This window comes from Pelophylax lessonae (assembly GCF_965119305.1).
Source record: "Pelophylax lessonae genome assembly, chromosome: 2".
NCBI classification, from domain to species: domain Eukaryota; kingdom Metazoa; phylum Chordata; class Amphibia; order Anura; family Ranidae; genus Pelophylax; species Pelophylax lessonae.
The window spans coordinates 428,940,772-428,964,055 of NC_138769.1; the positions used below are offsets into that span (position 1 = coordinate 428,940,772).

The 23,284-nt window shown below is 45.3% G+C and overlaps 2 protein-coding genes across 3 annotated transcripts in view; both read right to left on the minus strand.

The window, feature by feature from the left end:
* LOC309546266 (toll-like receptor 7) overlaps positions 1 to 3,944 on the minus strand; it is a 63,611-nt gene extending 59,667 nt beyond the window's left edge. Inside the window, exon 1 of one of the 2 annotated variants that reach the window (XM_082245847.1) lies at positions 3,769 to 3,944. The gene's annotated coding sequence lies outside the window, so the exon portion shown is untranslated. Of the gene's footprint in view, positions 1 to 3,763 lie in introns of both variants that reach the window. The other variant, XM_082245846.1, reaches the window with a different exon arrangement.
* A 15,674-nt stretch (positions 3,945 to 19,618) lies between these two features.
* The window catches only part of PRPS2 (phosphoribosyl pyrophosphate synthetase 2), a 153,614-nt gene continuing 149,948 nt past the window's right edge, over positions 19,619 to 23,284 (minus strand). The window contains exon 7 of the mRNA XM_082246862.1: positions 19,619 to 20,058. Within this exon, the coding sequence (XP_082102988.1) occupies positions 19,966 to 20,058 (93 nt within the window). The 3' untranslated portion in view covers positions 19,619 to 19,965. The remainder of the gene's footprint in view (positions 20,059 to 23,284) is intronic.

Consider the following 23,284-nt stretch of genomic DNA (forward strand, 5'->3'; position numbering starts at 1 on the left):
TCAAGTTCTGGTCGCCAATCCTCAGAAGGGATGTGCTGGAACTGGAGAGAGTCCAAAGAAGGGCAACTAAATTAATTAGGGAATTGAAGGGCCTTAATTATGAGCAGCGATTACAAGCGCTTAATTTATTCTCCCTGGAGAAGAGACGCCTGAAAGGGGACATGATAGCGATTTACAAATAACTCAATAGTGATCTCAGCATAGGTAAATAAACGATTAAGTCTCAAGGAGTGTAAGAGGACACGTGGCCACACAATGAGATTGGAGAGGAGGTTTAACCTTAAGCTGCGCAAGGGGTTTTTCACTGTAAGGGAGGTAAGATTGTGGATATCTCTTCCACAATTGGTGGTAACTGCGGGGAGTATAGCTACTTTTAAAAAGACTCTTGGACGTGCATCTCAAAGATCACAACATTCAGGGTTATGGGAAATGAATATGTCCCTTACACACACACACACACACCTGCGCAGGTTGAACTGTTGTCTTCATTCAACCTCAACTACTATGTAACTATATGTTTTTAGCTCAACTGGATTTGATTGTCCAGAGACTTCAGACACTTTTCCCATTTGGCCAAGAGCTCCCTTTGCAGGGACCTCGTATGAAACGGGACCGCCTGGATGGTAAAAAACCATCAGGCCCAGCACCCTCATGCAAATCCCAAGGGACAACCATCTGCTAGACAGCAAGAGATGAATCGCAGCATGCAACTTCTGGTTTGTCCAGAGGAAGGAACACTCTGGCTAGAGTAGAGTCCAGAGTCAGACCCAGATAGTCCAGTTTTGTGAAAGGAACCAGAGCAGACTTCTGATAATTCAGAAGCCAGCCGAACTCCCCCAGAGTTTGTATAGTGATGTCCACGTTGTCCATCGGTGCAGTAGGAGACTCTGCTCCCAAGAGAAATCATCCAGGTAGCCCAGCACTGTAATCACTTGCTGACATAATGTCAGCAACTGGAGCCAACACATACTGATAATGCTCCTTTCCCATGGCAAAGCGGAGGAAGCGTTTATGACAGACACATATTGGAATGTGTAAGTAAGTGTCCTTGATGTTGATAGAGGAAAGGAAATCCCCCTAATGCAAGGATGCCGCCACTGTGGGAATAGACTCCATTGTGAACTTATGTACCCACACAAAGCAGTTCAGGGCCTTGAGATCCAGAATTGGGACGCACCTTGCCTTTTCCTTTCGGGACCGTGAACAGGTTTGAATAAAACCCCTGAAAACGTTGCAGAGTTGGAACTTGAACTATTACCCCTTGAAGTAACAGGTCTTGCACCGCCCCGAAGAGGGCTTGCAAGCGGTTGGGGGACAGGCGCACATTTGAAGGAAAGAGCCTCCTTGGAGGGTAAGAATGAAACTCGATCTTGTAGACTATCACTTCATGGACCCACTTGTCTTGCACCAAGGAGGTCCACGGGTCTGAAAACCAGTGAAGACATCCCCCTACCCCAGGCACGGGTGAGGGCGCACCTTCATGCAGAAGGAGCTTTGTCTGCAGGTCTGGAGAAACCCCGCTTTGGACTTGCCACACCAAGGTCACTTGGATCCTTCCGAAGAGGCCTTGAAAGGCTTTGAACCCTTGTCAGCCAATCCTGAGGGCCGAAAAAACTTCCTGTGAGCCGAGAAGGATGGGCCATGTCTGCGACAAGGTTCCTTACCCTTATTAATCTGCTGAAGAAAGGTGCTCTTCCCCTCTGTGAGACTCTTAATGATGTAATCCAGAGTAGCTCCAAAGAGGCGATCTCCTTGAAAAGGAAGATCAGTTAAGGCTTTTTTTTTTTTTTTTGGAGGTCTGGTCCGCAGACCCACAAAAAACACCTAAGGACCACTGCTGAAACAGACAGTCTAGAAATCAGGGGAGCCACATCCAAAGAGGCATCCCAGATAAACTGCAGGCCCTAGACCAACTGCCCCTCCCAGCCAGCTACCGATTCTGAGCTTTAGCTTAGGTTGCCTTGTGGATGATTCATTTGAACTACAGCTGAGCCTGGATGAAAAGTGAAGTTCTGAGCAGCATACCTTTTCGTTATTTTAAATATGTCCTACCTTTTAGAGGTTTCAGAAGAGAAATCCTAATGCAAGCAATTCTAAACAGTTCCACTGTGCCTCTATCCCTAGACAGACTTGGGGCACATCAAGCTATCCCTCATTAAAGTAATTGTAAACGTTCACCTTGTACAACAAGCCATTCAGTTTAAAATAGAAATGAAAAGCAAAACATTTGTGTATAGCTATAGAAAAAAAAAAGTCCTTTTTGTAAATAAGTGATCACAGTCCCTCTGTTCACAGCTGCATAAGAGCTGGGGGGTGAGGATAAGCAGCAGTACACTGAGCTTCCCTTGACAGGCTGTGCACGGGAAGGGGAGTCAGGACAAGTCTGATCATTGGAGGAGAGCACACTGAGTTCCCAGCATAGCTAGAGAACTGACCATGGTGTGTTCTCCTGATTAGTGTGGTCAGTTTTTAATAGGAAAGCAGAGGGACAGGCAGGAACACCAGAGATTTCACACGAAGGAAGCAATACAAAGAACTGGATACTTTCTCATACAAGTGCATGGTACAGCAGGCACATATCAGAAATATGAAGTGTCGGAGGTAACAAATGCTTTAACATACAATGGAGAAGCCTGCTTTCTAAAAAAAAAAAAACTTGAACCCTTTGGTAGTGTTTAAAGAAATATTAAAGGCTTGCTGTTTTGTTTTAAATTTAACAAGCATGTTCTACTTGCCTGCTCTGTACAATGGTTTTGAGCAGAGAAGTCTTGATTCACCTCTTGGATCCACGGCCCCCCCCCCCCCCCCCCCAGCAAGTGCTCCCATAAAAAATTGCCTGCTCTGGGGGCACTGGTGAGTACTCGCTCCCTCGTCACTGGCTCTGGCATGTCCATAAGACAGAGGGTGGGAAATGCATAGAATGTAGCAAGGTTAAAAAAAAAAAAAAAAAAAAAAAGAACACATTCTAAAATAACATAAACATTCTAAAAATTCTCTAAAAACAAAGCAGGACTGGGAGAAAGTGCTGTGGTCAGTCGAGACCAAAATTGAGCTCTTTGGCATTAACTCGACTTGCTGTGTTTGGAGGTAGGAAAATGCTGACTTTGACCCTCAAGTCTAGTAACAGTCAAGAACGGAGGTGAAAGCATTATGCTTTGGGGCTGTTTCTCTGCTAAGGGTACAGGCAGACTTTACAACAAAGGAGTGGCTCAAGAAGAAGCACATTAGGATCATTGAGTCGCCTAGGCCGTTCTCCAGACCTTATTTCTATAGAAAAATGTACGGAGGGGGCTGAAACTTGGAGTTGCCAAGCAACAGCCAAGAAACCTTAAGGATTTAGAGAAGATCTGTAAAGAAGAGTGGACCAAAATCTCTCCTGAGATGTGCGCAAACCTGGTCACCAACTATAAAGCGTTTTATCTCTGTGAATGACAACAAGGGTTTCCCCACCAAGTACCAAGTCACGTTTTACTTGGGCATGAAACACACACACACATATGAATGATTTTTTTTCCCCATACATTTTCAAATTATCAGAGATATATATATATATATATATATATATATATATATATATATATATTGGAAACAGCCAACTGGTTGTAGACTAGACTCGAGGGGAAAAAATATAAATGTATAACCACAGTAAGGTGGTAGTGAATGAAAACATTGTTATACAGTTGAAAGTAACTTTTTTTAAATATCTACAGTAGATACGGTGACCATAAATATCATACGATTCTACAATTCAAGAAATCTACACATTACCTTTGGATCTACTCAGATGCTAAATATACTTCTTGAAAATCCTTAGATGGCATCTGTGTCAGGACTACATCTTCCACCTCTGTCTTCGTCTGTGGTTTATCTAACAATAAGCAGATGTGTTGCTCATACTCGAAAAGCGATTTCAAGTTGCCTTCCGGTTAACAGTGAGGATGTATAAAAATAGGCAAGCATGAGAACAGAACGAGTCAAATAGCTAGGATTACTTCCCATTTTATACAGCCTAAGGTAGTTCAAGTTTGTTTCACTTTTTGAGATCCTAGCAAGCTCACTAGAGTCATTGTTTATTTGACCATGAACACAATCACATGCAGTAACACCTATTCTTTTAAAGTGGTAGTAAAATCCAACCCTCCCAAGCTAAATTTCAAAGAAGCAAGTATAGTAAAGAATTTCAAACAACTGTACAGTAAATTGTCACACGCCTCTTTCGTTTTGTCTTTTTATCTCCCCCCATTCCATGTGCAGCTCCCGACATCGTAACTATGGTCTTCTGCGCCCAATGTGTGCTGGACTTCCAACCTTTCTTCTCCCCGTCTGTAAAGTTGTGCATGGGCAGGAATTATTCAGCGAAGCATAATTTTTACATGGGGTTTAGACAGAGCTTGTGAATGGAAACTAAGTCTTGTGGGATCTTCGAGCTGTGCTATGGACATAGGAAATGACGGAGCCCCAGCATTATATTGAAGGACTTCTGGCACGAAGAGCATCATTTTTACATGGGGTTTAGACAGAGCTTATGAATGGGAACCAAGTCTTGTGGGATCTTCGAGCTGTGCTGTGGACACAGGAAATGGCGGAGCCCCAGCATTATATCGAAGGACTTTTGGCACGAAGAGCATGCCATAAAAAAGAGGCCAAAATGCACGTGCCAATTATGTAATAGTGAGAAAAAAAAAAAAAAAAAAAAAAAAAAAAAAAAAAAAAAACAGACGGATTACAAGCAAACGAACAAGGTTGGAAGGATTTCACACACAACAGTCGGGTAAGTACTTACTAATGCTTTATATGGTGGAAAATGGACAGGATTGGTTTACTACCACTTTAAGTGTTTAGTAAAATGAGGACTCCAACCATCCAGACTGGAGCAGGTTTTCTTTTCTTATTTTTTTGGATCAACTAGCTTTTAGGCCACTACGGAAAACGAATGCATCCACCACCTCTGAAGACTGGTAAGCTGCAAATTATATTACATTTTTGTAAGCTTTTTTTTTTTACTAGCTGTTTTTACTAGCCGGGTTGACTAGGCATGATGGGAATTGTAGTTCCTGAACAACTGGAGAGCTGTAGTTTGGGAATCCCTGCTCTATACGGTACCACCTACCCAATGCTATCAATCAGGGGGCTTGGATAGCAAAGTCAAATGTAAAAAATAAAACTGTTAAAATGTCAAAATAAAAAAAGCAATTTAAAGTTCCCCATCACCACACATACACAAATGCGTGTGCAGAGCACGCATGTGTATATAAACAATTGCGCAAAAAATATTCTGCATCACTTCAGACGCTTGAGAGAAATAATTCTAGGTACCTCATCTACAGTTAATACTAAACTGATGAGTAGTAAAGGCATTTATAGCATCCATTAATGATTTTGGGGTACCATAATTTTTTCCTGACACATTTGGTATCTATATAGTTGACACAACCTCCTTTTATTTCGTACACAAAATTAGGGTTTAAAACCATGTGTGCGCACTAAAATTCATTTTAGTGTCTTCTTTCCCAAAAATACAGATTTGGTAAACATTTGAGCAAATATTGTGCAACATAAATTGCAACTGCCATTTTATTTATTTATTTATTTTTTTTTTTTAATTAAGGTCCTCTACTTTCAGAAAATATATGATCTGTTCAAAAGTAATTGTGTAGCCCAAACACCGATATTAGAGTGTGATAAATGAACACAATTGCTCCAGAGGGTAAGTAGTTTAACATACTTTAACCACTTGCCGACCGCCTACCGTGTATTTATTGTTGCAGTATGGCTCTATTGCGCAAAACGATGCACCTGTATGTCGATTCATTCAATAGCACCCAAGCTGGCACCATCATTGGCTAGCAGGGATGTCAATGGGTCCAGAAGAGCTGATGTCTGCTGGCCACCCGCCATGAGCCCCGGGAGAGGCATAACTTGTTTACACTGGCAGATTGCCGTTCTAACAGGGATGAACAAAGTGATCTTGTGTTCCTGCTAAGCAGGAACATGGAACTCTGTGTTCATCCAGTGAGTCCATCCCCCACACAGTTACCAAGCACCCCCTAGGGACACACTTAACCCTTTGATCGCCCCTGTTAACCCCTTCCCTGCCAGTGTCATTCATGCAGTGACAGTGCATTTTTTTTAGCACTGATCACTGTAACATCACTGGTCCCCAAAAAGTGTCAAGTGTCAGATGTCCAATTTGTCCGCCCCAATGTCACAGTCCTGGGGGGGGAAAAAAAAAAAAAAAATGTTTGCGCAAAACATTCAATATACACTTATTGTGATTTTTTTTTTTAACCAAAAATATGTTGAATACATATTGGCCTAAATTGATGGAAAAATAAAATGGGATTTTTGACTTACCGTTAAAGCCATTTCGCTGATGTTCATTGACTTACGCAGCTCCTGATCTTCTTACCCATTGGGTTATACTGCCCCTACAGGAATAGGCCACTAGGCAGAAAAAAAGTCTGGCTACGCCTATGGGCAGTCCCAGGGAGTATAGGTACTCAGTTTTGTTACAAGCAGTGTCAGAAGAATTAAAACTCCACAGAGGGGATGGAATAGACCTGGCACAAAGTCTGTCTGATCCATCTGGAAATGGTTGCAGAGGAAACGGACAACCCTGTCCGAGGCCCATCTATAAGCACAAATAGTGAGTCGGACTTCCTAAAAAAAAAAAAAAAAAAAAAAAAAAAAACTCTGCAGCTGCCAGGTACACCCCAATTGCCCAGTCCACATCCAAGGCATGCAAAGCAATTTCCTTTGGACGGGTTGGCCTGGGACACAGGTAAGACAACCCAATGTCTTCATTCAAATGAAAATTAGATACAACCTGGGGAAGAACCGACGGACAGGAACAAAGAACCACCTAATCGCGGTGAACCACCAGTAAGGTGGACAGGATAATGCCACCAATTCCGACACCCTGCACGCAGAGATGAAAGCCACCAAAAAGGTCACCTTCTGGGACAGCGTAAGCAGATTAATCTCCTGAAGATTTTCAAAAAGAGGCTTCTGGAGGACTGAGAGCACCAAATTGAGGTCCCAAGGCAGCAACAGAGCCCACACTGGAGGCGTTAGGTGCCCAACTCTCTGAAGAAAAGTATGCACCAGGGAGTATATGGCCACGGGCCGTTGAAATAAGACCGCCAAGGCCGACACCTGACCCTTGATAGTACTGAAGGCCAATTTCTGCTCAACCCCCTGTTGAAGGAAGGTCAAAATCCGAGCCACCGCACAAGAGTGAGGATAAACCCCAAGAGACTCACACCACGCAATGTACATCTAACACGTACGATGGTAGATCTTCCTAGAAGTAGGTTTCTTAGCTTTTAACAGAGTTGGAAACACAGACTCACGACTGTAAAGCAGGATGGAAAATTGGTCCTTGGAACAGCAGATCCTCCCTGAGAGGAAGCTTCCAAGGAGTGTTGGAGACCAGCTGCACCAGATCGACATACCATGCCTGGCAAGGCCAGTCTGGGGCCACTAAGATGACCGGAATCCCTTCTGCCTCAATCCTGTGCAGAAGTCTTGGCAGATGCTTGAGAGGAGGAAAGGCGTAAATCAGACTATACTGACCCCATGGGGCCACCTGCGCATCTGTGGCTTCAGCCAGAGTATCCCGTGACCGAGTCACAAATCTCTGCACCTTTCTAATACAGGGAATGCTGCTCCTAGTCAGTCTGCTGGGCTGAAAGTGAACATATATCCAAACTGAGGTGTACACCCTGCCACTGCTGCAGAAAATCATAGATAAATGGATGAGGAATTGGCCGCACTCCTGTAAGATGCAATTTAAAAAATGTTTAATCAGGAGAAAACTAAATAAAATAAAGCACAGATGATACAAGGCTTACAGCAGGGGACAAAAGGTGACATGTTTCACACAACTTGCGTGCTTTGCCAAAACCATGCAAGTCGGATTTAGTTTTCTCGCGATTTCACATTTTCTAAATTGAATCTTACGGGAGTGCTGCCAATTCCTCATCCATTCATCTCTGAAACTTTCTGTTGAGCCGGCAAGCCAACAGATCCACCTCGGGGATTTCCCACCGGAGACACAACTGATGAAACATCATCGGATGAAGGGACCACTCCCCTTGGTCCAACGCCTGCCTACTGAGGTAGTTTTCCACCCAGAGGGTGTACAGCGGGGAGGGCTGGAACGAACCATTATGCCCACCTTAGAATGTAAGCTACTTCCAGAGAGAACGGCCAGGACACTTCTTGTGCCCCTTGGTGACTAACATAAGCCACAGCTGTGGCACTGTCAGATTGAATACGCACTGGATATCCCTGAAGACGATTCGTCCAATGTTCCAGGCACAGTCTGATCGCTCGGTGTTCCAAGACATTGATCAGTAGTCTGGACTCTTCCAGTGTCCAGATCCCCTGAGCAGAATATGTGCCATTTATTTAGTGCGATAGTATTTGCCCCTGGTATGACTTTTGGAGTCTTCAGAATCCTTGGAGGCCCTCACCACTGTACATGCAATAAGGTTAAGAAATAAGCGATTTGTTGATTTTTTATTTTTTTTTCCTTCTTACACTTCATGCTTTTAAAATTCCTGTTGCCGAGACTTTCCTTAACTTCCTAACACTGGTACAGAAATAAAAAAGGAAAATTTCCAACGGAGGCAGCAATAAAAATACCCATTTCTTAATTGACTTGATAAGAGCTAGAACCTATATCAAATTTGTATTTCTGTTTGTGGTCTTATTGGTGAGCTCTCTTCTCTACATTCTGCCCCAGCATCTGAGTAAGCCTAAGTGTCATGAATCAGGGGGGCAATCTCCACAGAGGGGTAAACCTAGCTTCCAACCCTGCCCACTCTTTCCATAGAACTAAGAGGCAGGACTTTAGATTAAAATACATTTCAGGGTGTTAAATGTTGATTTGTTCACCTTAGAATTTTCTACTGTGATCCTGACAAACGTTACCTGTACAGTAGAGAATTAGGGCTTGTTCACTTCCAGGTATACTGCAGGAATGTGAGAAATTGTGCTTTTGAAAAAAAAAAAAAAAGCCCCACACTGCATGAAAACATGCTGCCTACTGCAGGACATACACAAGTGCCATTATTCATAATAATACTCCCACTTATCTGGCAATTGAACAAGTGTTAGCAGTCACCTAAAACACAGTGTACCGCAGTTGCAAGGGGTTTTATATGGTGTGATTTAGATTTTTTGAAAGTGTCTGCTCTATTTACACATATAAAATGTGGCCCACTGAAATGAACGCACACAACATAAGTGCACTCGGACACATCTTATGGTGTGAATAAGCCCTTGGAGGCACAGAGACCAGCATCCTGGTAACGGTTTTCTTGTTCACTGAAGCGCTTTGTAAAGGCGCTTTTAAAAAAAAAAAAAAAAAAAAAACCTACGTTCTACTTTCCGGACCTGTGCAGCGGTATTGCACAGGGCTTAGCTGAACCCCCTCCTCTAAGCAGTATGCCACCATAAGTAGCCGCTTCCTGTGGGCTTGATCCAGAGTTGGGCTGTGTGCATCTACTGACACACAGAGCACAGCTCCACCTTGACCCACCCCCGCTCACAAGATTTGATAACAGGCCCCAATGGCTCCCACTGCTGCTTCTATAAGAGGATAGAGCAGCAGATAGGCACAGCCCTGGCTTGAGATAGGACTCTGGTAAGTATAAGGGGTGGATGAGGGGGGCTATACAATTATTGGAATATTTTTTACCCTAATGCAGAGAATGCATTAGGGTTTTAAATGCAGAGCCTTTAGTACCACTTTGAGCTTAGAATTTGCTTCAGTGATCTAGTGTCAGCTGAAAACACAATGGTCTTGCTGCAAAAAATTTCTAAGCATTGTCAGCACTGCTTGGATTCTATTCACTACAGAAAACCTGCCCTTATGTTATTGAGAGTGTGTGAAATAGGCGTTCTATTAGTCTAGGGGGGGGGGGAAGAGAGCTGGGCAAGACCAAGTGTAAGCTCACTATAGGAACTGATAATCACACATTTCAGATCAAGAAAAAACATGGGGAAATGTGTATGTACCGCACATACATTTTAATCACTTGACCTACAGAAGATTAATTCCTTATTCCTTCCTTCACCAGGCCATTTTTTGCAATAGTGCACTGCGTTACTTTAACAATTGTGCGGCCATGCGACACTGTACCCAATTAAAAACGTATGTCCTTTTTTCCCCAGAAAGATTTCTTTTGGTGTTTTTTTTTTTTTTTTTTAACCAATGCATTCATTTTTTTTTTTTTTTAGGGCAGTAGTTATTCTGCTACATGTTTTTGGTAAAAAAAAAAAAAGAAAATCTCCGTAAGCATATATTAATTGATTTGCGCAAAAGTTAGAAGTCCACAAATTATGGAATAAAGTATATATTGGAATTTTTTTTTTTTTTCACTAGTAATGCCAGTGATCAGCAACTTTTAGTGAGACTGATATTGCAGCAGACATTCGGACACTGACACTTTTTGGGAACCAGTGACACGAATACAGTGATCTAAAAATATACACGGTCACTGTACTAATGACACTGGCTGGAAAAGGGGTTAACATCTAGGGCAATTAAAGGGTTGTGTGCCTAGCCAGTGTTTTGGTGTACTGCGTTAGGTGCTTTTACTAGGGGAAATAAACGGAATTTTTGTAAAATCTTACCGTAAAATTCCTTTCTCTGAGTCCTCCGACAGTCACCGCCCCTTCATAATCTTCACCAATGGGTATTGACCTTTGCTCCGCAGGAGTAGCTAGGCAACAAGATTTGTTAATCTAAAAGCTTTTAGCATATCACACCCCTAGGGGGCGGTCCCCTCAGTCAATACCTCCCTGCTTCCAGCATCCTCAACTCAGTTTGGTAGCATAGCAGTAGAGTACATAAACAAACCCCAAAAAGAGGGGCAGGGGCGGCAACTGTCGGAGGACTCAGAGAAAGGAATTTTACGGTAAGATTTTACAAAAATTACGTTTTCTCTTACATCCTCCGACAGTCGCCGCCCCTTCATAATCTTCACCAATGGGACATCCCAGAGCAGTGTAGACATGAGGGGTGGGGAAAAAAACGCAGCCGCGCCTAAAGCAACGCAGTACCCACATCAGAGAAAGGAACCTTACCAAAGTAAGAGAACCGACTGGGCAACAGGAAAAACGTGCTCAACAGGAGCAACAACCCAGGAAGAACAAGTAACCCAGGGGCAAAAACACCCCAACAGCCAAGGGCCCAAACAAGGGACCCTAAGGCACCGCCGCACTAAGAACTTTACAGCCAAAGGAAGCATCTGCCGATGCCTGAACATCCACTTTGTAAAATTTGGAGACGGTGTGAACGGACAACCAAGTCGCAGCCTTACACACCTGGGCCACAGAAGCCTGATGACGATAGGCCCAAGACGTACTCAGAGAGCTGGTGCGCCTTCACAGGGAAAGGAGGAACCTTCCCCTTAAAAGCATAGGCTTGCACAATGGTTTGTCTGATCCATTTGGCGATGGTCGCAGCCGACGCCGCCATGCCCTTCCGAGGACCCTCTGGAAGGACAAATAGAGAATCCGACTTGCGAAAGGATTTCGTCGATGACAGGTAAACCCTGATCGCCCGAACAACATCCAAGGAATGCAAGGCCACCTCCTTTGGAAGCTTTGGCTTTGCGCAAAGCGAAGGCAGGACAATGTCCTCATTGAGGTGAAATTCCAAGATCCGCTTCGGAAGAAAAGAAGGGTTAGGTTGTAAGACCACCTTATCCAAGTTAATCACCAAGTAGGGAGAGCTGCAGGACAAGGCCGCCAGCTCCGACACCCTGCGAGCCGAAGTGATTGCCACCAAAAAGGCAACCTTCTTGGACAACAGAGACAACGAGATCTCCCTGATCTTTTCAAAAGGGAGCATGTTGCAACACAGACAGAACAAGGTTCAAGTCCCATGGAGGTAAAGGTTCCCTCCTAGGAGGGGCCAAGTGTCGCACCCCCTGAACAAAGGTGCTAACCAAAGAATTAGACGCCACAGGGCGTTGAAAGAACGGCCAGCACAGAAATCTGACCCTTAATCATGGCCAACGCCAAACGCTGGTCCACACCCGTTTGAAGGAAAGCCAACACTCTCTACACCGAGTATGAGCGAGGGGAATACCCCCTGGACTCACACCAGGCAAAATACGCTTTCCAAGTATGGTAGTAAATCTTCCCCGAAGAGGCTTTTCTTGCCTTGATCAAAGTGGGAGTGACCTCAGGGGAGAGACCCCTATCCTTCAGGACCTGGCTTTCAACAGCCAGGCCGTTAAAGCCAGCGACTGTAAAGCAGGATGGAATATCGGTCCTTGAGACAGGAGATCTTCTCGAAGTGGCAGACGCCACGGAGCGTCGACCGCCAGATTCACGAGGTCTGCGTACCAAGACCGGCGAGGCCAGTCTGGCGCCACCAGAATCACTGTGTGCGGTTCCGAGGCCAGCCTGCGAAGGAGCCTGGACAGCAGCTGAATCGGTGGAAAGGCATACATCAGACGATACTGATGCCAGGGCACCACCAACGTGTCTGAGGCGTCCGCCCGAGGATCGCGCGTCCTTGCTACGAACCTTTCCACCTTGTTGTTTAGACGAGACGCGAACAGGTCCACATCCGGGGAACCCCACTTCGCGTACAACATCTGGAAGACATCCGGGTGAAGGGACCATACTCCCTGGTCCAGGGTCTGGCGACTCAGATAATCCGCCTGCCAGTTCTCCACCCCCGGAATGTGAACTGCCGTTATCGCCGGGACGTGCGTCTCGGCCCAAGACAGAATGTTGGCCACTTCCCGAGCCGCTCGGGCACTCCTGGTGCCCCCTTGGTGGTTGATGTAGGCCACCGCTGTGGCATGGTCCGTCTGAACCCGAACCGGACGGCCCTGAAGCCATTCCGACCAATGCAGAAGGCAAAGTTTTATCGCTCGCAATTCCAGAATGTTGATCGGAAGGGAGGATTCCTCCTCCGACCAAGTTCCCTGGGCGGACAGAATGCCCAGAACACCACCCCAGCCCGACAGGCTGGCATCCGTGGTGATCACCATCCACGACAACGGATGAAAAGACTTGCCCCCCGACACCGCCGGGGACTGGAGCCACCACAAAAGACCCCTTCGGGTGAGGCGGCTCAACGAAAACCGCAGATCCAGAGATTGCGGACGCCCGTCCCACTTGGCCAGGATCTCCGCCTGAAGACCCCGCGTGTGAAACTGGGCGAAGGGAATCACCTCGAAAGCAGAGACCATCAATCCCAGACACCTCATACATGTCCGGAGGGACGAGCACTGAGTGTCCCTGAGGGACCTGACCTCGTCCTGAAGTGTCCGGAGCTTGTCTTCGGGCAGGAAGACCTTCGCTTGAACCGAGTCCAGGATCATCCCCAGGTAGGGAAGACGAACCGACGGACACAGCGTTAATTTTGGAAAATGTATCGTCCAACCGAACTCCTGCAGAGTCTGCATCGTGGTGGACAGGTCGTTCACCAGGCCCTGACTGGTCGCAGACCGAAGCAAGATATCGTCCAGATACCCCAAGACAGAGATGCCCTGGGCTCTCAATAAAGCCAGGACCGGCGCAAGCACCTTGGTGAAAACCCGCGGAGCCGAAGCGAGACCGAAGGGTAACGCCACGAATTGGTAATGATCCTCCGCAATGGCGAATCGAAGGTACCTCTGGTGACCCTCGAAAATGGGTATGTGAAGGTACGCATCCTTCAAGTCGATGGAGGCCATGAATTCCCCCGGAACCAGGGCAGCCACCACCGAGCGCAGGGATTCCATGAGGAACTTACGAACCCGCACAAAGCGGTTCAGAGCTTTTAAGTCCAGAATCGGACGCACCTTGCCCTCCTTTCTGGGCACAGTGAACAGATTGGAGTAGAGGCACCGGAACCACCACTCCCTGGGCCCGCAGGTCCCGCACCGCCAGGTGCAGATCCTGCAAACGCTCCGGAGACAGCTGAAGATTTGAGGGGAAAAATCTGCTCGCCGGCAGAGAGAGAGAAACTCGATCTTGTATCCAGATCGAACGATTTCCCGAACCCACCTGTCCCGAATGCGGGTCAGCCAGGGTTGAAGAAAACCGAGCAAACGTCCCCCCACCCCAGAACCAGGTGAGGGCGCCCCTTCAGGCCGAATTGGCATGGGCAGCGGACCCGGACTGGCCAGACTTCTGCTTACCCGCCCACGGCTTCTTCTGGGAGCCTTGGCCCTTGAAGGGCTTGCCCTTGTATTACGACCGAAAGGCACGAAAGGACCCCTGAGAGGGCCTAAACGAGTTATTCTTCTTACCGCGAACAGACTTATTCTTTTGAGTGTGAGGTAAGAGAGTGCTCTTACCCCCGGAAATTCCCTTTATCAGAGTATCCAAAGACTCGCCAAAAAGACGAGATCCCGTGTAGGGTAAATTAGCTAGAGTCTTGCGAGATGATTGGTCAACCGACCAACATTTCAGCCATATCAGGCGACGGTTTAACACCGCTACACTTGAGAGGCGTGCAGCCAAAGGGACTAAATCCAAGTCCGCATCAAACAAATACATGACGCCCTGATGAATTTGATCCACCATAGCCAATGTTGTCGGCGGAGCAGAGTCAGCCACCAGGGTGCGCCTGAGCACCTGCGTCCAATCCGCAATAGCCTGGGCTGCCATAATGGAAGCAAAAATAGGTTTCAGCATAGAACCAGCAACCGTATAAGCATGACGGGCCAGAGACTCCAATCTCCTGTCCGTAGGGTCCTGGAACCCCCGGGGTATCCTCAGCAGGAATCGCAGTAGATTTATTCAAAACCGCCACCGCGTGATCCACCTGAGGCGGCACACACCAACGCTCATCAGTGGTGGGTGTAAATGGATAACACAGCTTGAACTTACTTGGCACAGTAAAGGGCTTCTTTAAATTGCGCCATTGCTCATCAACAGCGCGCTGAAATTCCGCAGGGCAGGGAAAAACCTGCGCTGTTTTGCGTTTCCTTCGCGTCCCATAAGAGGACATCAAAGCAGGAGGACTTTGTTCATCCTGCAAACGCAGTGTTTCCTTGATAGAAGCAACCAACTCATCCATGAGTGCAAGCTCTTCAGGCGAGCCAGGGGGAGAATTATCAACTCCTTCTACCTCAGCCTCCCCCTCAGACCCCACAAGGTCCAGAGATGAGCGAGACCCTGAGAAGGGCACTCCAGCCATAGCAGCCCCATCGCCCTCCGAATCAGAGGAAATAGACAATCTGGGCCGTTTTGCGGATCGATCAGCCATTAGCATCTGCACCTGAGAAGCCAAGTTCGCCACAATAGCAGCCAAATCAGCCCCCTCGGGGGATGCAGCAGCCCCTTGGCCCCCCACCAAGGTGGGAGGAAAATTGCAATCCTGAGAATCCATGCCCCAGTATTAACTGAAATAAAGGACTGCCCCTTTAAGACCGCGGCGAGCGCAGCCCACCGCACACTACTGGATGTACCGACCCCCACAGGGAGAAGGAGCACTGAGCAAGGAAATACAGGATAAGGAAGGTAAAAACCTGGAGAGACCACACAGGCTGCTGCCACCGATCGCTGTTCCAGAGCAAAAGGAAGTGATGCAATGACTGACCGCCCTATATAGCCTATGAAGGCTTCACAAACATGGCCGCTCGGCTGAGGCAGGCAATAAGAAAATGGCGCCGACATGTGTCTGTATGATCGATCGCCGCCAAAATGGCGGCGCTGTACCACACAGGGCCGGTTACCATAGTTTGCCTGAAAAAAATGGTGGGCCGCATTAGCGGTCGCCGCACAGCATGTCTGAGCCCAGTCTGCCCCATACATCTCACACAGCAGAGCGGGAGAGCCGCCCCCCCCCCCCCCCGCAGCCCACAAAAAGGCAGCTATCACAGGAATCTGACAGGGAGCTCAGCACTTACACAGACATGCGGGTCACACAGCCACAGACTGACACCCAAACAGACAGGTCCCCACATAGAAAAACACTTACCATTCCGTATGGCGTGGGGAGCCTTCTCTAGCAACCAAACCGCTGTACTGAGGACGGAGTGTCGCAGCCAGGACGCAGTGGACTGCGGTGCGAAACCGCAAATGGCGTCCGGTGAGGTCGCCACCTCACAGGCAGCATCCCTGCAGCGAACAGGGATGGGTCGTTCAATATGCCAGGGAAACCTGAGCTGAACGCTCGATGGCAGGCTAGGGAAACCCCTGGCTCTCAGCCCTGGGATCCAGGGTGGCCAGTCCGAGACCCAGCTCCGCACGATCATCTTCATCCGAAGAAAACTAAACTAATGCTGAGAAAAGAACAGCTAAGTAAAAGAAAGAGAAAAATACTTGAAATAAAATCAAAAAGGAGGATAGAAGGCTGAGACTGAAAGCCCCAGCACAGGATCAGCCAGCTACTCCTAAGCTAGGCAATTGAAAACTGAGTTGAGGATGCTGGAAGCAGGGAGGTATTGACTGTGGGGGACCGCCCCCTAGGGGTGTGATATGCTAAAAGCTTTTATATTAACAAATCTTGTTGCCTAGCTAGTCCTGCGGAGCAAAGGTCAATACCCATTGGTGAAGATTATGCAGGGAAAGAAAATCTATTACTTCCCCGCTGACAGGGCTCTGTCCTGTGTAACTTCATGATGATCACCAGGGTGCCAACAGTAATCCATTGGTCAACACCCAGTGATCAACATCTGCTGTGTTTAATCAGAGCACGGCCGGGTAGCCAGCAGCGTACGTGCCCCCTACCCAGAAGTGTCAGATCACATACTAGATATGTGATCTGGCACAGCCAAGCCACCTTGCCGCTGTATATCTAGGTTATGGTCAGCAAGATTAAAGAGTGAGCCAACTAGGAATTCAGACATTTTAGTGTACAACCAAATGCTGTTATTGTATGAGCATTAAAGCTACACTTGCACCTTGGCAATGATGTGAGGCTAACTTATCTGCAAATCTATACAACTTCAACACTGGCTTTTCGCCATTGAGAACAGCATGGGGCAATGAGCTAAAAAGCAAAGAACACATTTTTATTTCCTCTTTTTAAAGAGGAAGTGTCTGTAGTACTAGTCACAACATTTATATTTCAAAAGCATACAATTATAAGTTTGACTTCTCATTCCCCACCCCCCAAAATACAGATTTTATCACTAGCAGAGAGCCCAGCCTGCACTTTTTTTTTGAACGCATAAGTGGTGCCTAGGACCAAGTATGCAAGCAGTTTCGATTGGCATCATCTTCTGTAAAGAAACATTATGAGTGTGCTTGCCATTCTTCTGGAGCTGATGAGCCTCTGGACTGGAGAGGAGGAAGAGGGGTTAGGGACTTGCTCAGAATTGTGTGTGTGTCCCCCTGCCTATGGTGACCTTAACTGAAATGACAGGTGCTGCTCAAGGCTCCCCCAGGTCCTCAAATATAGCAACTGCTTGCAGTGCAGACAAGTACATACTGTACAATCTACAGTCCAGTGACACCAGCCAACCCTTGTAGCACAGCTGCACACAACTTCCAGACCTTTGCACAAACTCTGCTAATGGTATCAGATACCCCAGAACTACTGGGCTGTGAGCAAAATCCTAAGAATGTCTTGACCAGCCTTAAAGTGATTGTAAATCTTTTTTTTTTTTTTTTTAATATAAAAACATGCTATACTTGCTGGGTTGGATATAGATATAGAGTTGTCGACCATGGTAGAATTTTTTTTTTTTTTTAACCTTAATGGAACAAATTCTTTAAGGGAAAAAAAAACCTCATGCCTCTACAACCACTTTAATGTGCATGAGCACTGGAAAAGAGGAGGAAGGTATCAGACATACTGAGCTGGTGGATGAAGAGGCAATGTGGATAATGAGGCGGGCAGGTGAAAAGATTAGGTGTGGTGTGGACACTAAGCTGCAAATACTGTGTGTGGCATTAGCATGAACACTGCTCAGTTAATACATACCTGTGATGTAGGAGAGGACAGTGTAATTAGATAAAACATTTTTCACAAACCCATCAGAGATGGAGTACATAACTAAGGTGATGGATGCAACATTGCTGCTAAAATCCCTCTTGGTGGCAGGATTCACCAAAAATAACTGGAGGCTGCAATCTTTACTAAATGTTTAGAAGCAAGTTTTAACAAACAGAAACCGCTAAATTTAAAAAAGGAAGGCTCTACATATTGACAACAGTTGAAGTTTCAGTTTACCAAAAAACGAGAGTTCAGTGAAGCAAAGTCAGTTCTCTTAATACATGTCAAGGGAATTAATCTCAGTTTTACACATAATGCTAATTTCTCTAGGGAAAACTAAGAGCAGTGCACAAATGTAGAAAATACACACTAAATTATCACCTCAAAAGTTCCAGGACTTTTGCATTCATTAAAGTACAAAGTATCATACAGAATATCCCATGACTCTACCACTGAAGAAATTTCCTTTAACAAGGCTGACATGAAGATAAGGAAATAGACAGAAAACTCGGGAAGTGACACCAATATACGGAAAGCTACTGTTACAAAAAAATAAAAACATTAAAAAAAAAAAAAATAAATAATAAAGCTGAACAACAAAGTAAATTGGTCCACAGAGAACTCTTAAATTTATTGTATAAGCAAAAAAATAATTTTTTTGTCAAATAAATTGCAACAGAGACCAATCTGAAAGAAACAAAACATAAAAACAAGAGATGATGCATTGTGCAGCTCTGTCTTGTATTCGCTTTGGTACAACACAATCTTGTGTTGGTTTATGTTCCAACAGTTAAGTTAGCATTTGTGACAATGTATCTTGGTATTAATATATTGCCATCTTAACATATGGATTTGCATTTTTTGCATCATACAAGCAATATACAGAACTGAGCACATTATCAGTGAGGAGCAATGGGTAACATATTTCCTGATGTATGCATAGTCTGTGTTCCAAGGAAATTCAGCACACCTCTAAATACTTCTACCGCAACAACTAGATGTCCAGTGCTTGAATGTGGATTGTTATTCAGGAATGGAGGTTACTAGAAAGCAATTCTCGCATAGAGCTCACTACTTTCTATGGAACTTAAAACTACTGCTATAGTCCCTAGTCAACAAAAGATTTCAAACTTGGTGACAAAATATACAACATACATAGCCCATCCCTGTCCTGGTATCCTCCTCATCAGGGGCCCTTGCTGAATACTCAGCAGGGCATGTGTGCTGAAGTCTATGGTGAACTGCCCATAACAATAAAAATCTGCACCACGTATATGTTTATCTATAAAGCCCAATGATCTCTAAGAGGGCCGCTCTAGCTTTTCAAAGGGTTTGTTGCGAAGACCACTTATGTTTTAGGTAGATTTAAAAAGTTCTGCCAATTCTTACTTTCACCTGCACTTTTGAGGTTTATAAAATTTAATGGGTATAGAAGACAGAAACATGGAAAATGTAGAACATGAAACGGACCTTAACACAACTTGTAACAGCATTGGAAAAGAAAATAGGCAGTGCAACATAAAAAGTAGTACACCGATGTGCCAGCTTTACTAAATGTTGAAAGTTGTCTACTACAAAATAGCCTACAGTCTAGTAAGAACATACGAAATATGAAACATCTGCTCAGATTGAGATTTCAACTGCATACAGTACAAAATAGGATTTCTTTATATCATATCCCTACCCTTCCCTAACACCCCAAGCCCCCCAAAGCCTTTCACTGTAAAAGGTAACATTCAAAGTGTCAGAACAAACTGGTGGCATTCACCAATAAATCATCTTGTGCAAGTATACAGCTGTAAAGTATCCAAAACATACACAGAGGTTTTATTAAATACAAAAAAGGTAAGAGTAGCTAGAACCCAAGGTTGCTTTCAGCACTGCCATCAATAGAAAGCATTCAAAAAATCTTCTCACTAAGCTGCACTCTTCCAAGAATAGGAGAGAAGGGTACGGTATCTGAAACTGCTAACAGGAATTTTTATTATCTGGCTTTTGGTTAACTTTGCTTTAAAAATGAGAAAATCAAGAAGGCTGCTGCATGCGGGGAGAAAAACAGTCTATAATGGGACATGGCTGAAGAGATATGACACAGATTCGCCATTATGAGTCCTCCTAATTGCTTCTGCCAAGATCATAGATATGTCGATTACCTTATCGAGAGAAAGCAAAAACAAAAAAAAACAGCGTTAGTTTTCTTGATTTCAGGAATACATTTTTCACAGGGACTTATATAAAAAGTGTCTAACAGGAAAACTTATTGTTGCGTTAAGCACCCAACCAGAAACATTTTTAAAAACAAGGCTGTTGGAAACTGACGGGTTTGCTGTGGGTAAATCAGTACTTTTCCTGGCTACACACTATTTTTCTATCTGGCCCCAACGTTGTTCATACAACAATACATGATTAAAAATAGATTAGAATACTTCAAGCAGAACTGTAGGCAAAACATTAAAAATAAGAGGAATTTGGACTTGCCTGTAAATTCCACATATTGGGAGTGCCATACAGGACACCGGTTTGGTTTTCATAGACCCTGGGTTATATGCTCGTACCGTTAGGTGATTGGACACTAGCAAAGCTATTAAGGACACACCCTCTTGGGTGCCCCTTCTTTAACCCCACTCCATGAGTCCTTGGCTTTTCTAGCAAGCAATGCAGAGAAACCAAGGAACAGAAGAGAGGATGGCCTGTGTTCTGTACCCCAAGATATGGAATTTACAGGTAAGGCAAACTTCTTCTGGTCTAATTCGCACAGTACATAACACAGGCCTGGTATTCATACACCCTCAGATGACCCCAAGCATTGAGAGTGTGGGCAAACAGGCAACAGGGCTGTGCCAACAGGCCCCCATGAATAAGGGTTAACCAACTCAGGTTCGTCGTGCTGCTGCAAGCAATGCAGCTGGAGCTACAAGTGACAGGGATTGGACATATACCTGGTAAGACTCAGACATAATTAGTAGACCAAGTGGTGGAAGCAGATTGGAAAATTCTGGAGCAGTCCATCATGCCTACCAATGAACTTGTGAAAGAGCATGCAATAATGCCAAACAAGCATTAGTGAAAAAGTAGGCCCCTGAAGCAATTCAATTTATCCATGGGTGAAGATAAAATTGGAAAGATGCCACTAATTAAATTTCGAGGGTAGGATATGAGATAAGTCCTTTTTTTTGCACCTAAAAGTAAACCTTGATAGAAATAGAAAATGTTGAACCCCCCTGCTGCAAGAAATGACAGTTTGTGGACTAGTACTATGTCACTCCCAGTAAGCAGTAAGGCATGAGAGCTGCAAGAAGGCTAGCTGAAGGAGAGATCCACCAAGGGATGTTTTCAGTAAGTTCAGTAGATGGTTTCTGTTAGGCAGAGAGACCCAGATTAAGATCTAAAAAAAAAAAAAGGCACAAGGTGACGAAAGGGAGGTTGAGCCAAAAGTGAAGCCAGAGAGTTCCACTCTGTTCGGCCTAGTTTAGTATCTTTTCTATCAAATTCTTTGATTAAAGGACAGGTGTAAGACCAGTCAACCTAAAAAGGTGCAAGACCTAGTTCTGGGGGATTCTGAATAGGAATTTGATAAAAAAAAAAATTGGGTTACAGATTGCCCTCTGTACACAAAAATCTCTGTAGGTACAGGAGGGCAACCAACCTGTCATGTATACCATGGATATGCCTGGGTCTAGCCTACCTTGTGTAAGAAAAGGTAGAATATTCCATTCAGAATTCCTTCCACATATTTAAATTCGAGGGCTAACATAGATGCTGTTAAAGAAGTTTGTTAAGCCACTATCATAATCTTCATATAATCCTATAATCCTGTTTGCCCTGTCTTTGCATTTTATTAAAAAATGGCATCTATACCCGATTTAGGAGTGCCGTCACCGGCCACCCCCCCTTCCCAATCTAACAGCTAGAGCGGGAGGGGCCGAGAATCCCCTGCTGACGCTAAGGAGAAAGGTGACCGGTCACATGAGACGCCGCTCTGAAATCAGGTAGACAACACAGATGGGGGCACACAGGATTAGGAAATTCACACGATTATATGAAACATTAAGAATTATTATTAGCAGCAGGAGGGGAGGGGGTGGACACTGTCACGAGTTGACATGTCGGGGAAGGGAGGGGAGGGGTTTGGGAGAGAACGACAGGAGAGCTGCAGATGACGGAGGCACGTAAACTGACCACGGTGTCAGCCAAGTATTTCAGGTGTTAGAGTGCCAAATTACATGCTTTAAAAAAGGGAGAGAATTCATTTTTTTTTTTAGGGTAATACTTATGCCAGAGTCTAAAGAAAAGGCAGAAGGCCTTGTGGAAAAGGGAAGTTCTATTGGAAAGGGTTCTGAGTGACAGAAATTGGAAAACCCTGCCTTAGTCAGCTAGGCCCCTTGCTGCTTGACAGGGATACAGCAAACGTCGGATACAGAGATCGGTGTCCTCCTGCTCCGATGTTAGTGAATCCTCCACACTTGGAGGTTGAGTGTTATCTGAGGTCTTGGCAGAGTAACTGTGTGCCTGAGCTTTAGTAGCGGCTCTTCTCACCTGGTTCCTGTCATTTGCTTCAAGTGAGGGTATTTCCCTGTAGAGTACTCATGAAGCAGAGTGCTGAATAAAGGGTAAGCGTGCCAAGAAGGATAATGCAAAAAACTCAGTTGTAGACCATACTGTGTCAAGAGTCCTCTTGGAACACGGGTGGGAGAATTGCCTGAATTCTTTATAAGGACTGTAAGGTTGGATGGTGGTAAAGAGTGATTCTGTGTAAAACAACACCTGCTCATCCACTTGAGACTAAGCTCCAAGTAGTATGTTTTGGTGCCATTGTATGGCGACTACATTTCAAACATAACCTGGTTTTAAAGTAATGGTCAGAGATACAGGGTGCCCCAATCTTACAGGTCCACAATACTAGTCCTGTGATAGGTTTCAGGCTCTGCCCGTTATAGTGGGCTTACCCCCGAAGGGGTCTTCAGCGCCTGGGTTCCATTGTAATGGACTACAGCCTGGGATCTGTAAAGCAACTTGCGGCTGACTACGTGTGTTGCATTGCCAAGGTCAACACCTGTGCAGGATCCAGTGCCCAAGCCAAACAGAGCACGGGTGCAATGTGGGCTCCTCCAGACATGTGGCTTTCAGCTCATACCTCTGTATGGGTTTTCTGTTTGAAAGCCAGAGGACATGTCAGGGGACTAAGAGTGCAGGTTTTAAAAATGTGACAGCTGGAGAAGAACCCCCACCTGTTGTCACAGGGAGGGGGGCAGGAGCTGGAACATGAATGAAAACTAAACAGCTACCTTTAGCTGTACTTTAAAATGACCTTCCGCTTAACCAAGAAATAATCATTTTGGTTCAATTTGGCTGAATTTTTAACCAGGGCAGATGATCCCC